Source organism: Octopus bimaculoides, chromosome 4 (assembly GCF_001194135.2).
Source record: "Octopus bimaculoides isolate UCB-OBI-ISO-001 chromosome 4, ASM119413v2, whole genome shotgun sequence".
Taxonomy (NCBI): Eukaryota; Metazoa; Mollusca; class Cephalopoda; order Octopoda; family Octopodidae; genus Octopus; species Octopus bimaculoides.
The window spans coordinates 72,644,104-72,658,343 of NC_068984.1; the positions used below are offsets into that span (position 1 = coordinate 72,644,104).

Consider the following 14,240-nt stretch of genomic DNA (forward strand, 5'->3'; position numbering starts at 1 on the left):
TGATGATGATGATACACACACACACACACACACACACACACAGGGGCATTGCTAGGGTAAGTGGTGCCCAAGGCAAACATCAAAATTGCTCTGCACCTCAACCAAAAAGTGGAAACTCACATAGAAAAAAATAACTGATTTTTAAAAATTGCAATAACATTTAATTAAAAACTGACGAAAGATTACAATTTTATCCTCCATACCTTTAAGGAAGCAAACTGATCAATAATTTGTCTAAAATCCTTTCTCTCAAATTCATGACTTCCCATGCTGAGAAGGGCGAGATAATTGAGTTGTTGCTGGCTCATGGAGGTTCTCATATACGAAAGTATTAATTTCAGCTGGCTGAAAGACCTCTCACAGCTGGCAATTGAAACAAAAATTGTCAGCATGATTTGTAGGCTGATTCACAAATTTTGAAAAATGCATTCATCTCCAAATTGAACAATGAATTCAAGGAGGGCTTCTGGTCTTGTAATCATTTTGGCTGTCCAAGTGGTCAGCAATGCTCTACAATTCAGTATTTCTTTGAAAAGGTGCTCTCCATTAACATCAGAACTGCATATGCCAGCAAAGACAGTTGCACTTCTTAAAGGTAGAGTTGTCAGAAACAGTTGTGTAGCACAAGCTACGGACATCGAGAAGAAAACCAAACAAAGTCAGTTTCGTTAAGGCGAGTGAACCATTCTTCCATTTCAGTTTGAAGACAATTAAGACCATCCTTCATTATTCTTTCCAACTCTATCCTCGTGGTTAGTTTAGCGTCCTTAATATTTTCACCAGTGGATTGACGTCTTTCTTGCCTTCTCTGAAAACCGACATTCCATTCCTGGCACAGAGCAAAGCCATCTTCAAGGGACTCACAAATCAAAGATTCTCCATCTTCAAAATAAATTCAAAGAGACTTGATAGCAGCAGCAGCACTGTGAAGTTCATACTGGACTCTCAAAGTCTCTTTTGCACCTGGTCAATGCAAGAGAGAGAGAATCTTGTTCCAGAATCCCTGCAAGTTCAAGAAATAGCGGAGCATCCAATTATAGAAATTGCAAGCATTACTCCTGGTCTCAAGTCTCGGTTTCATCATCACTAATTTTTTTAGAAAACTTGAATTAGTGAGAGATAATTCGCCACTGGTCCAACTGCAGCACTTCTTGCACGCCAACATGTATTTGACAGATATTTGACTAAGAGTTTCCCAGCGCAATAGCGAGTCACTTGTGCTAAAGAAGTTGATCATAACCATATTGTTTTTGGCTGCATGTAGACCTGCCAGATTGAGGGAATGATTGTCACAATTATCGAAGTGTACCAAGTTCTTTTTCTGAGTCTTTGTTGAACCCCACTTCGGTGCCAGCCATTATAGCAGCATTGTCATAGCATTGTGATCAGTAGTCTTGCAGTGTAAGTTCATCGGTATCTAACTGTCAAAATTGTTTCAACAAGGCTTGCAGAATCTATTTTGCTTATCTGGATGAATCCAAGAAAAGATTCCTTACAAAGTCTTATTGACATCAACGTCCACATATTGCACAACTTTTGACAATTGCATGATGCGCCTGGTCAAGGGTCGAATCAATCAGTAGACCGTAATTTCTTGCTTCACGGATAGGCTTCAGTAAATTCTGACAAACTGCAGAGGGCATGATGTAGATGAATTTGTTTTGTATTTCTGGCGAAAGATATGACATGGATCCAGGATGGTATTCTGTTTGAGGTGTTCTTCCATGACGGGGTCAAATGTGGCAAGCAATTTAAGCAATCCAATGAAATTTCCGTTTTTGAACTCATCCTTCAGCTGAATTGACTCTCCATGCCCCTTAGATCCAGATTGTGAGTTACTAGGAATTTAATACAGTGAAGGATTCTAGTTAAAATTTCATACCACTTCTGTCTTTCATTTTCAATTTGTAGCTGAACTTCCCTAACGATAAGCCCTTTATTTTCAGCGACATTTCCCTCCATTTCTTCCCACAGCATAAAGCACTTGCAATGATCCTTGGAATTTTTGTGAATATGCATTCTTTCTGGTGCTTTCCGGTGATTAACCTCACATTCTTGCTGTAATGAAGATTGATGCTCTGATCATGAAAAGAAAAGGCAACATATGCGGAATAGACTTTTTTTAAGGAAAGTAAGTCATTAACTTCCTCACCACGACCATTTCCAAGTTTTTTCTTGAACCAACAACTGTTCATTGTCCATTTATTAGTATGGTAAAAAGGCCCTTCACTATCCTGAAAATATTTTGGACCCAGTTTTAGTATCTCCATTCTCAGTGATTCACACATAACTGCTTTCCCAGTCCCCTTGTTGAACTTCAAAAGCTTGATACCATGTTGTACAATAACGTCTGACATGTCAGTTGGAGGTTTCTCATTTCCATCAAATTTACTTAATTCAGCTGCAGAGTGAATTTTCAATCACATTTACATCATCAGCAACACAACTGCATTCTTCCTCTGATAGAACCGTATAAACAATCTCTCTAGCAGCTTCACTTTCCACCTCTTCTGGTTTTGACTGACCTGACGTATATTCATCACTGTCATGATGTATTGCATTCAAAACTGCTTCAAATGCCTGTAACAGGTTCAGCCAACTTTGTTGTGCTGTTTGTCGAACAACAAGGTCCATTCCTAGCAAAATAGGACAATAGCATCTAGCTTTACTTCTGCCTCCAATTTTTGCCTGTTCTGTCCTTTGGCTCCACTTACCTTTTTCCCAAACATACGTTTGTTATGAAGGAAGAAAACGACAAGGTTTAATGCATATACGCTCATGATTATGAGATTGGAAGGCTACAATGGATATTACAATGTAACTTCATTATTCAGGCTGACACCAGTAATCTAACTTGTTCAAACAATTTCAAAGAAGACAAGTATATTTTCGTATAAAGTTTATTGTAGAAAAGATTTTCAGTACAAAAATAAGCAAGCAAAACTTGAATCAGAACTTTACAATCACACTAAAATTTGCTAGGAAATGAAAATCATGACTTCAGTGTAAGCCAAGCCTACATTTTGTCTCATATATGGTAAAATTGACTTGTGTTTGTGTAATAATTCACACTGGTTTCCGAAAAAGTGTGCCAGACTCAAACCCAGGGAGAGAGAGAGGGAGGGGACATCTTGTTTATCAGTTACCAGACAAAGTGTGATTTCATTCCTTTTACTCTTGTTGCTACTTATCCACATTCTACTAAAAATGACTGCTAATTTTATACGATTGACTACATTTGTTCTGCAAACCAGACTTCTCTTATAACTGGGTGCTTCTGGAAGGGGGTCTACAGTCTTTAATAGTCAACCAGTTCTAGAAATACTGGTCCAACAACAATGAGATAATATTGTTAGAAAAACAGAACAAAATAACTGTGTAGCACACAAAAGCACATTTTCATGAATTCAAACAGAGTAAACTAGTCGGTGGGGATAGGGGGGTGGGGGTCAGCATATGCATTTTGTGAGGTCAAGTAAGAAAACCTATTCCGTCTAGTGGCATGGATGGCAAAATCTGAAAAGGCTTTAAATTGTTTTTAATGGCTTAATTAGATAATGATCTTGGCCAAAATTGCACCCCAATCAGAATGGAATCCAAGACAAGTGCCTTGCTTGCCCCACCCTAGCTATGCCCCTGTATATGTGTGTGTAGCTGAAAGAAGATTCAAATCAAGTAGGTTCATTAACCCTTGATAAAACAAGCTTATAAAGTAGAGCCCTATATAACCTAAACAGATGTTATACCCAAATATACTTACTGTATATAATAATTACCTCTGAATAACAGTTCCAGAAAAAGCAACCAGTCTTATAAACACAAGGGTACGGTTTGAATAAGCTGTATATAGTGGTTCAAGAAAAAGGATCTGCTAAACTTTAATAAGTCATAAGATGACAGATCTTTAGGTCTCACACTGATGACATACAAATTAAAGCTACAAGAAAATGCATAAGATCAGAAATTCTTTCAGATTCAGCAGCTGCTAAGGAACAAGAAAACTGAATGATTTAATAAAACCAGGTATATTTTCCCTATTTAACCAATCAGGGACTTCATATGCAATTTGGACATTTAAAAAAATTTGGGGATTTGACTGATCCAATGCAGTATCTTCTAAGTTGGTCACTAAAGGATTAAGCCCTTCAAACCGACCACCTGCTAACCTGCTCAAGCATCATATGCATATTATTGCTTACTTTAAATCAGCCCTATGACAACTGTCTTTTTCTCAGGAATCATATATACAGACTACAAAATCCAATGCAACATTTTTAAGATAGTAGGGTGATTTGGATGAGATTTACTTGTTTGAGCAACCTAGTATAAGCTCTCAAATTGGCTCATTTGCAGATTGCTGAGACCCCCTTCAGTCATGAAGGGCCATGGGATTGCACCTAGAAAGTTACCCTCCTAGGCACAAGTTCGGGCAAGGTTGTTTATGGAAGACCAGCAGTCACCCATGCATACCAGCCTCCCCTCTACATGCCACCAGTGTTATCTAAAGCAAAGGCCGATACAGCTTGGCACCAGTGACGTCGCAACTCATTTCTACAGCTGAGTGAACTGGAGCAACATGAAATAAAGTGTCTTGGTCAAGAACACAACACGCTGCCCGGTCCGGGATTCACACTCACAACCTCACGATCGTAAGCTCAACACTCTTAACCACTGAGCCATGCACCTTTGCAGATTACAGATCTAGTTAACCTATGACAAGTAAGCAATATGGATATCTGATATCAAAATGTATGTGGGGGTGGTTCCTTTCATGGCAAGGTTTCACATGTTATATTATGTAACTGTGTTACAACAGAGGATGAGAGTGAATATTATTTTCTAACTAAACAAAACAGCCCTGCAGTCAAAGGGAGACGTAAGGAACATTGAACATGGGAAAAATTTGGCTCCAACATACAATGTGATAGCAGCCAGTTATCCTCTTACAAGAAATACTTCATGATGCAGTCTTTGACAAACTATATCTGTGAAACAAAATGGTGTTTAAATTGAGATCAGCTCTCATCAAGGACTTAAAGGCATTCCAGCCATGACCATCATGTCTTTCCCATGAGAACAGGCAACCCAAGACCACATTATCTAAAGTCTCCTTTTGTACAAGAGATTTAGCTACTATTTCTGTTAAGTCAAGCAACTACATAGTGACTTTTCATTAAATCAGGGCCAGTAACAAGTGGTGGATGGGTGAATGAACAGAACATTTGACAAAATGTCTTACATTGCTATTACATGCCTTTGTTTCAAGTTCAAATTGCAGAAGTCCATTTCAAACCTTGATTCTTTCAGACTTGATAAAATAGGTATTAGTAAAACACTGAAAGTGGTCTAATACTGTTCCAGTGTTAAAAATCATAATTTAAGGATTGGCTAAAATAACAACATGCTAAGCATGAGATTTCAGAATTGGAGAGTCAAGATTCAAATGAAAATGTTTAATCAATTGAAACATTTGCATTAGGTTAGCTAGATTCATTTTCCTCAATATAAATTTAAGCATTCTTTTATTTTTTCCCTCTACTTATTTCAGTCATTTGACTGTGGCCATGCTGGAGCACCACCTTTAGTTGAGCAAATCGACCCCAGGACTTTTTTTTGTAAGCCTAGTACTTATTCTATCGGTCTCTTTTGCCGAACTGCTAAGTTACGGGGACATAAACACACCAGCATTGGTTGTCAAGCAATGTTGGAGTGACAAACACAGACACACAAACACATATATACCACGGGCTTCTTTCACTTTCCGTCAACCAAATCCACTCACAAGGCTTTGGTCGGCCTGAGGCTATAGTAGAAGACACTTGCCCAAGGTACCACGCAGTGGGACTGAACCCGGAACAATGTGGTTGGTAAGCAAGCTACTTACCACAGCCACTCCTGTGCCTGCATGTTAATATTAAATTAAAATAAGGCCATGATGTAATAATGTTATATACAAAACTGCTTTTATGAGGAGAGAAAAAATTAGAAAGGCTATCTCAAAGATCTGCAGCAGGACTTTCAAGGTATGGAGAAATGGAAGAAACCAATTATCATGGAAGCAGTTCAAGATGATGTATTATCAGACTGGATTCAAATGCTAGCAAGTGAGCACACTAAAGACACAATGTCTAGACAGTGGCCAAAACCGGACAACAGATTAGATTTAGCATTTTGGTACTATGAATAGAGTATGAACTTTTACATTGGCTGTCTTTACATATTTATATTTAGTAATAATGTTAATGTAAGACAGTGAAACAGATTGTCACATAGTTAGACTGAGGAAAACAATTAGGCAGAGAGCAACAAAAGACTAATGGTAGCCTGAAGAGACATGTTATGCAGCTAATTGAAGCATCAAGGGGAATAATTGCATTAAAAATTTTAAAAAAGACCCAGACACCAGTTACCCTATAATCCTTATTCCCAGAACTGAGCAAGGAATTAACATTATAAAGAGGATTGTGACAAAAACAATCTTTGTTAATTGTGTTACATCCACGACTTACAACAATGGTTCTCAAGGATTTTTGCCCTCTGATTTTACTTGGGTGGCTCCTCATAACAATTCAATGCCCAAAAAAATTCTACTGTATCCTTAGGTCCAGGAAGACCTGGGATGAGGTGGTGAGGCACAACCTCCGAACATTGGGCCTCACTGAGGCGATGACTTCTGACCAAGACCTTTGGAAATACGCTGTGCATGAGAAGAGCCGGCAAGCCAAGCGAGATGTAAATCCAAGGCCTCTGCCAGGGGTGTAGCCAGCTCACTTATGGGTACCTTCCTTCATTGGACACTAAACTTCGCTTGCGAAGACTTGTTGAGACAAGTGAAATCGGAATCAAACTAAATTCGACGACTGGCACCCATGCCAACGTCGTCTCCTCCATTGGACACGAAACTCGGCTTGTGAAGACCTGTTGGGGCAAGCGAAAGCGTGACTGCATCTGTGCTCAGCGTCGCCTTCCTGGCACGTGTAAAGACATTCGAGCGAGATCATTGCCAGTGCCGCTGGACTGGCTCCTGTGCAGGTGGCATGTAAAAGCACCCACTACACTCTCGGAGTGGTTGGCATTAGGAAGGGCATCCAGCTGTAGAAACTCTGCCAGATCAGATCGGAGCCTGGTGTGGCCATCTGGTTCACCAGTCCTCAGTCAAATCGTCCAACCCATGCTAGCATGGAAAGCGGACGTTAAACGATGATGATGATGATTAAGAATTGTTAAAATATTGTGTGACAATAAAATCTTGTAAGGATATCTAAGGGCCATATGGACCTCAGTTGAGAACTACTGACATATAACAAGGGTGTAACTAGTTGTCAGAGTAAATACTTTGATAACCAAATGCTTTCTCACTAATCACCATGAAACGGTGACAGTAATATTAATGTCCATACGGGCAATAATCCTGCCCTTTAGTATCAATCATTGTGCCTCAACATTTACCATCCATGTCTTTCCTATTAAAACTGCAGTGGATAGGAGAATGTGCTAAACCAATACAGATAGCTTTTGATTTCAAAGCTTTTACATTACGAGAACATTTTGTTGCCAAAAGTTTTATAGTATGAGGAACTTGCATGTAGCTCTGATGCTATGTTGGCAACCCCTAGCTAAGTATCTTCATATCTGTTACAATTCAACAGAATGGTTCTTTAAATTGTAATACATAGCATCTTAGCTTGCTTTCCTTTGCTGCTTGTTTGAAAACATTTGTGTTACAAGTTCTCAATTAAGAGATAATTAGGAACAAATAAACTGCAAGTTGAAAGTTACCTATAATTCTGCTGCCTACCCCCCTCATCAACACATTAAACAGGTCTATGACTAAAAGGCATTCCAGCCTTGATCATTCAACTATTTTAGGGATATCAAGAGCTTTCTCTAACTAGATCTTGTTTCTGTTTGGAATGGTGGATGCTGTGTACAGAAAGCAGAGAACACATTTAACATATCTGCAGGCTGTTCAGTAGAAGAGTAAAAATCCCACGAATGTCATTTTGTCTTTTCATCTGCCTAAAAATTTAAAATTATACTAAATACCATGTATCATTTGCAGTTCTATCATTTGTTACTTGCAGTCTATGAAAATTATAGACTACAGAAACCAAGTTAACTGAAGACCAAGGTAGCAGATAAATTTGGATGTTCAAAGGTTTGGGGTAATCCACTTTGGTTGGAGAGGTTGTCATGTTCCTAGATAAATTTTATTAGGAGTTACTGTTCTAGAAAAGACAATGCCACATCTTCATTGAACATTATCTTTCTGGTACAGGTTCTATGACTAGATGCCCCACCTAACATCAGCCTATTTATAGAGTGTATTGTGTGCATTTCATCATGCACAAGCACCAGTGAAATTGTCCTGTGCACCACAATAACCTAAGGCATCTCTACTCATCCAAAGCAATATGCCTAAGAGAGTAAATAGAGAGAAGTGTTAAAGTGAGCAGGTTGAAGGAACCAGAAGTAGGACAGGAGAAATCAAGGATTATAATAGAAGACAGGGACAGTAATGGCAGATTGTAATGGGAGAGAGATAGTAACAGTAGAGGGAGGTAGGAGTGAGTTGATAACAGTAGAGGCAATGAGAACCAGATTAGATAACAGAAGAGTTTAATGAAAGAGACAGTGGTGGCAGCTATGTGTCTGTGTAATAAAGATTGAGTGGCAGGTAATAAGGATGAGAAATGGAAAGACTAAGCAATGGGCGACTGTGCAACCCGGAGCATAGAGAGTGATGGCATGTAAGACAAAAACACTGACAGAGAGGAATGCAAGCAGAACTATACAAGTATTCTTGATAAGAGAGAGAGAGGTAGAGTGATAGGGGAGGTGGGACAGGTAGGGGTACTGAAGAAGAGCAAGTTTAGTGTAATTGTGCATCACTCAGGGACTTGATGCAATAAAATGAAGAAGGGTGCCTCTACATTTTCTGTCAACAAAGAGTTTTTTTTTTTTACAGCAATTTTAACCATATTTAGAATTTAATGAACATTACCTTGGTAGGAATTAATCCACTTTTGCCCACTAGATGTGTGGAACCAACTGTTGCACATGGCTGGAGTTCCTGCAAAGAATCTCTCTTATTCTGCAAAGAACAGAGAATGGCTGAGTGGTAGGAAAAGGTAAATGTAATAACTATTAAGTTCCTAACAAAAAATTGTATATGTCAAAAGACAAGACTTGTAATGATTTGAGCAGAAAATATCCAAAACCAGTGTCTTTATACAACTATTTGGAGCATCTTTGTTTTAATACATTGGCTGTAATGCAACTCTTAGTTTCAATTTTTTTTCTTTAATATATGTAGCCATTTGGACTTAAAATAATGTTGCACATGTATAAAGTTTAAAAAATGGAGAATAAAGATGTTAATAATGAATTAAATGCAATTACTATCAGTAATGATCATACATGTACTGCAAAAAAAAAGTCGTCCCACCTGTCCCATGCAGTTTAATATAAATTTGCAGGTAACAAAAAAGTAGTTTTGACTATTTTAACACAAAAACAGTTCACTTTCATCCTGTAGTCCTATGATTTATATCAAGAGATCGACCCATCGTCCATTAGGAACCTTCCTCCCAATTTTTTTGGCTTATAACCCAAATTACCTGAAAACATGTGTCAGCATAGGAAACGGATGTTAAATGATGACCTTGTCATATTTAAATGAGATTAATGCATATGTTGCTATGCCATGATAGCACAAGTACGTTACATTGCTGTTTGACTCGGATAGTGTCAATGAGGACCTGCAGAACTGATATACACTTGTATGCACATGTTGGGCTTTCAGTTTCCTTTTCCCAATTCCATTCAAAATGTGCTTGCATTAAGATATAGACAGCAAAACCAAGCCCCAAAATATGAAGCTGTGAAGTGAATTTCATAGCCACACAGCTATGCCTGCCCCTATAATACATGCACACATCCTCTCATAATTCTATACTGATGGTCAGGTTTGCTCCCTTCTTAGAGACTACAATGATGTGGTAGGCCAATATCAGGGACTATTTTGTCAACACACAGATTGTATTAAAAAAAAAAAAATACTTGATTGAAATGGCATGAAGTGTATCACCAACACAACTCGGTTCTTTTCAAGACGGCATAGCAATTCTCATCACAGTAAAAATGGTGAGTTTTCTGAAAATTCAGGTTGAAAATGAGGACCAAGTTCGAGTATTTGAAAATTGACAAAACTACTCGGAAACGAATAGAACACTTTCGTTACTCAATAGTTTCGTTCTTCAATAATTTTCGTTTGCACTTCGTCATTTATATTCAACTTATCAATATGATCTTCTATGATGTGTTAATGTAAGAAACTGAGATACCATTGTATAAAACTGATACGACCGTCTCTGTACAAGTCCTTCACAGGAGGTCAATGGAGTTTCAAGTTTCCATAACAACATCAATTGCATAAGTTCTGCATTAGCATTTCCTCACTACACACAAACAATATCTAGTTCTAGAAATTACATTACATTCCAATAGAAATTCAATGACATTAGCAAGATTGATATTATTCATTGTAAAAGTGACATTCAAAGGCATGATTAAGCAATTTAAGAAGTTTACGTGTATCGGACTACAATAAATAACGAAAGTATTCAATAACGAACACATTAACAAACAGAAGCATATAATAATGCCTCACAAGCAGAACTATTCAAATGAAAATGATTTTTCACTTTCTACGTATCAGTTCCTAAAGTTTTTTTGTTTTTTTTTTCTGAAATGGCATTCTTAAAACACGAGTACAAGAATACATGCTGTTTACATATTCACGTGAAAGGATACTAATTAAAAGCACGCCACACATTCTCTCCTAGCTAACAATTAAGTCTATTTCAAGACAAATTTCTAAAAATCTCGTCCGATGAAAGCGGTTTCGAAAAATGGTTGACGGATTTTAGGAATAGCTGTCACGAATAAAATGGATTTTCTTTATAGAAAAAGCACAATTTAAAATTTTTCTAGACATTCTGGGATTTCACGTGTAACATAAATAATACTTCATGAGCCAATGAGGGAGCCAGTGAAAACTAAAATTAAACCGACTTATTAAGTTTTAAAATATGATTAATGAACACCATACTTAGGAATTTTTGTAGATATTCGCGGATTCCAGCATGTCAATTCAATGTAGTCACATTTTGTAAAGGTATTGTTTACGTACATATCCAAAAACTTTACAATAGAACACTGACAAAATAATTTATCCTAATATCAACGACATAATGAATTATAAAAAAAAGATTAAATTATCAGAACTAATAATACATTAATCCAGTATCAGAAATTCTTTCGCTTAGTGGTAGCTACAGCACACCTATACAAGTGTGTCCCCGACTTAGTTTCCTAAGAACGTTCAGAAAAATAGGTAAGTTTTGATGAACTTTTTCAACCTTTCACATGGTTTAACATTACGATTATATCGGAATTCAATGTGGAAAAAAAAAAAAGAATTAGGAGCAGATACAGATCCATACTGACACATTATGTCTATATAACTACGAAATGAAACTAGAAATTCTGAAAAAATAAAATATTTGTGAGTATTTAATTTTGTTTTCCACATTAAATTCCAATACAGCACCTGAAAGGTATTTGTAAAAAAAATTCATTAGAACACAATTTTGCATGAAAGTTGGTGGGGTACAATTGTGTAGGTATGCCGTAATTATATATGCTACATTTTCGGAGGAACAACGGCGAAATAAAACTTAGATTTGTTTCGACCAAAGATTAGTCCAGGCCATGTCTAACTTGATAATATATTATTTAAATCATAAGTTAGTAAACAGTACTTGTACAAGCATTAACTCTATAATATGTGTCACTGTATTTAATGTTAGGATAAGTAGAAACAAATGTAATAACTAACCGACAACTGGCATTTCTTTCCCATGGTTTGATATAAGTATACAACTGAGGCAGCAGAAGTAAATACAAATGGCGAACAGCTGATTACTGCTTCTCTTCCAAACTTTACTTCCTCCAAATTTCCCGCTACATTTGTAGGCGCGATTTTGATTGGTTTAATTTCTGAAGCATGATTAGCATAAATTATCGTAAATTGGATTGACAGTGAATAGTGGAATACGAAGTTTTGATACAAGTTGGCTCATGTGTTTACATATAAACACGTATCTATCTCTTTATCTATCTAATGCATATGGATATGATATATGTCTATATTTATAAAGTGAGAGAGAAAGCGCTATAATAACATACTCAGCATAACAACCCGTTATTAATTCAGGGCTAATTTAAACACACTCATACAATATATATATATATATATATATGTATGTATGTATGTATGTATATATTTATATTTCATGGATAAAATCTATCTATTTAGGATTGACAGTGCTATATAAATAGTTTTTATCAAACTCTTGACTACCTTCTATTTCTTCACATATACACATCAGCAGTTCTATGCAGCCGCTTAACTTTTAGAAACAACAGCTAAATCGCTCTTAAACCACTATTATTTCGTATTGCAAATTATTACAAAATATTTATAAAGAACATATTAGATATTCTAGATACACATAGCCTGGAAATAATTACACAGGAAGCATGTCTTTGATAGGAATTCTTTTAAATAAAAATGAAAATAATACGAAAAAGAGAGGGGGGAAAAAAAAACATTTCTGTCAGTATATTGTAAATTATCAACTACAGTAAAGTCACATTCGTATTTTTCATCGGCTTTTATTGTTGGAATTTAAACCCTTTTAACACCCTCTTTCTACCGAAGTACACTGCCTCTGTTTCAATTAATATTGTAAATAATGAAAATTTAAACTATCATTATTAGCTGGTGTTTGGAACGTGAGTTTAAATATAATTTTGATGGCAGTTTTTAGTTTAGATCACTTTAAAACGAAGTTTGCATCATAGAATTAGGAGCAGACTTAGCAGGTTGTTAGTAGAAAATAAAGTAAGATTTCACTGCTATTTCTAGCATGTCCGACAGCTGAAAAATACTTTCTTTTAGTCTATTAAACGGCTTTTTTTCTTCTTTTTTTTTCTGATGGTGATGAATTTTATCAAATAAATTCTGCTCCCCTAAAGCTGTTGAACCACAGTACTGACCAAAAGCGTACTACGATCGAAATCGAAAACAACCACAGAAGTGTACTTGGTTTCTTTCAGAGGAAACTAATGCTGGCCTACACCGGCAATTAACGAGTAGGCATGATTTCAATCGTCTAAAGCATCTTCTTCGTGGAAGACACATTTATTCAACATTTAAGTCATTTGCACTTGTTTAGGCTTAGCGGATTTGTATACGGTCAGTTTTCTTTTTCTTTTGTTATAAAGGCGATCGAAACAAAAATAAAATAAGTACATGTTGTGTTTGATCGAAAGAGAGAGATAGAGAACAGAGAAGTTAATAAGCAAAACAAGAAACAGGAAAAGAGAATAGAAACTGTATAGACAGGTAGTTAAGGAGAAGGAGAGGGATGAAGAAAGATACTGAATGAAAACTGTAAACCATAAATACATCTTGAAGCACTTTAACTTAACTTTTCTTGTTTGTTTTAGCAACGACAAAGGTCACTTCCGTTTTCTCACTCACCCTCGCGCTTCGATACATGTCATCTTTATTTTTATTTTTGCTTTTTTTAATTTTTCTTTCATATTTTTTTGTATTTATTGATTATATTTTGGATTTTTATGAGATAAAATTTTCTCAATAGCACTAAGAGTAAAAGATGTTTTAGGTACTACTAAAGCAGCGTGGTCCCGAACGCGCAGTCACGCGTCCGCGCTAGCTAGTCGTGATTGGTAGATCCTAACCCTAACCCTAAACACGTATTCATTTACGCGCGCACGCGCACTTTTTGTAGGATCGACCACTCACGACTAGCTAGCGCTGACGCGCAACTGCGTGACTGCGAGTTCGGGACCACGCTGCTTTAGTAGTACTGATGTTTTATATGACACATTCTACCAGTGTCCCAAGTTTGAAAGTGTTTCGTTAAGAAAACAAGAGGCGCCCGCCAAATCAGAAATGTACCCCACTGATTTTGTTTCCTCATAACTTCCACAAAAATGGTTACTTTTTAACGAAATTTTCTACAAATACGTTTCACATGGTGTAGAAGCCGCTTATATCTAAATATGTTGTGATAAAAACGTTTCGGGGAAGTTTGGACAAAAGATTTTTAAAATTCACAAGAGTCGACTTTCTTTCCTCATGACTT

At 36.7% G+C, this 14,240-nt stretch overlaps 1 protein-coding gene across 2 annotated transcripts in view; it reads right to left on the bottom strand.

Moving 5' to 3' along the window:
* Positions 1-13,661, bottom strand: part of LOC106867855 (geminin) — a 24,652-nt gene extending 10,991 nt beyond the window's left edge. The window contains exons 1-3 of one of the 2 annotated variants that reach the window (XM_014912894.2): positions 13,561-13,661; positions 11,903-12,063; positions 9,005-9,094 (exon numbers count right to left, since the gene is read on the bottom strand). In XM_014912894.2, coding sequence (XP_014768380.2) covers positions 9,005-9,094; positions 11,903-12,063; positions 13,561-13,630 — 321 coding nt within the window. In that variant the 5' untranslated portion in view covers positions 13,631-13,661. The remainder of the gene's footprint in view (positions 1-9,004; positions 9,095-11,902; positions 12,064-13,560) is intronic. The other variant, XM_052967145.1, reaches the window with a different exon arrangement.
* Between the last annotated feature and the right edge of the window lie 579 nt (positions 13,662-14,240).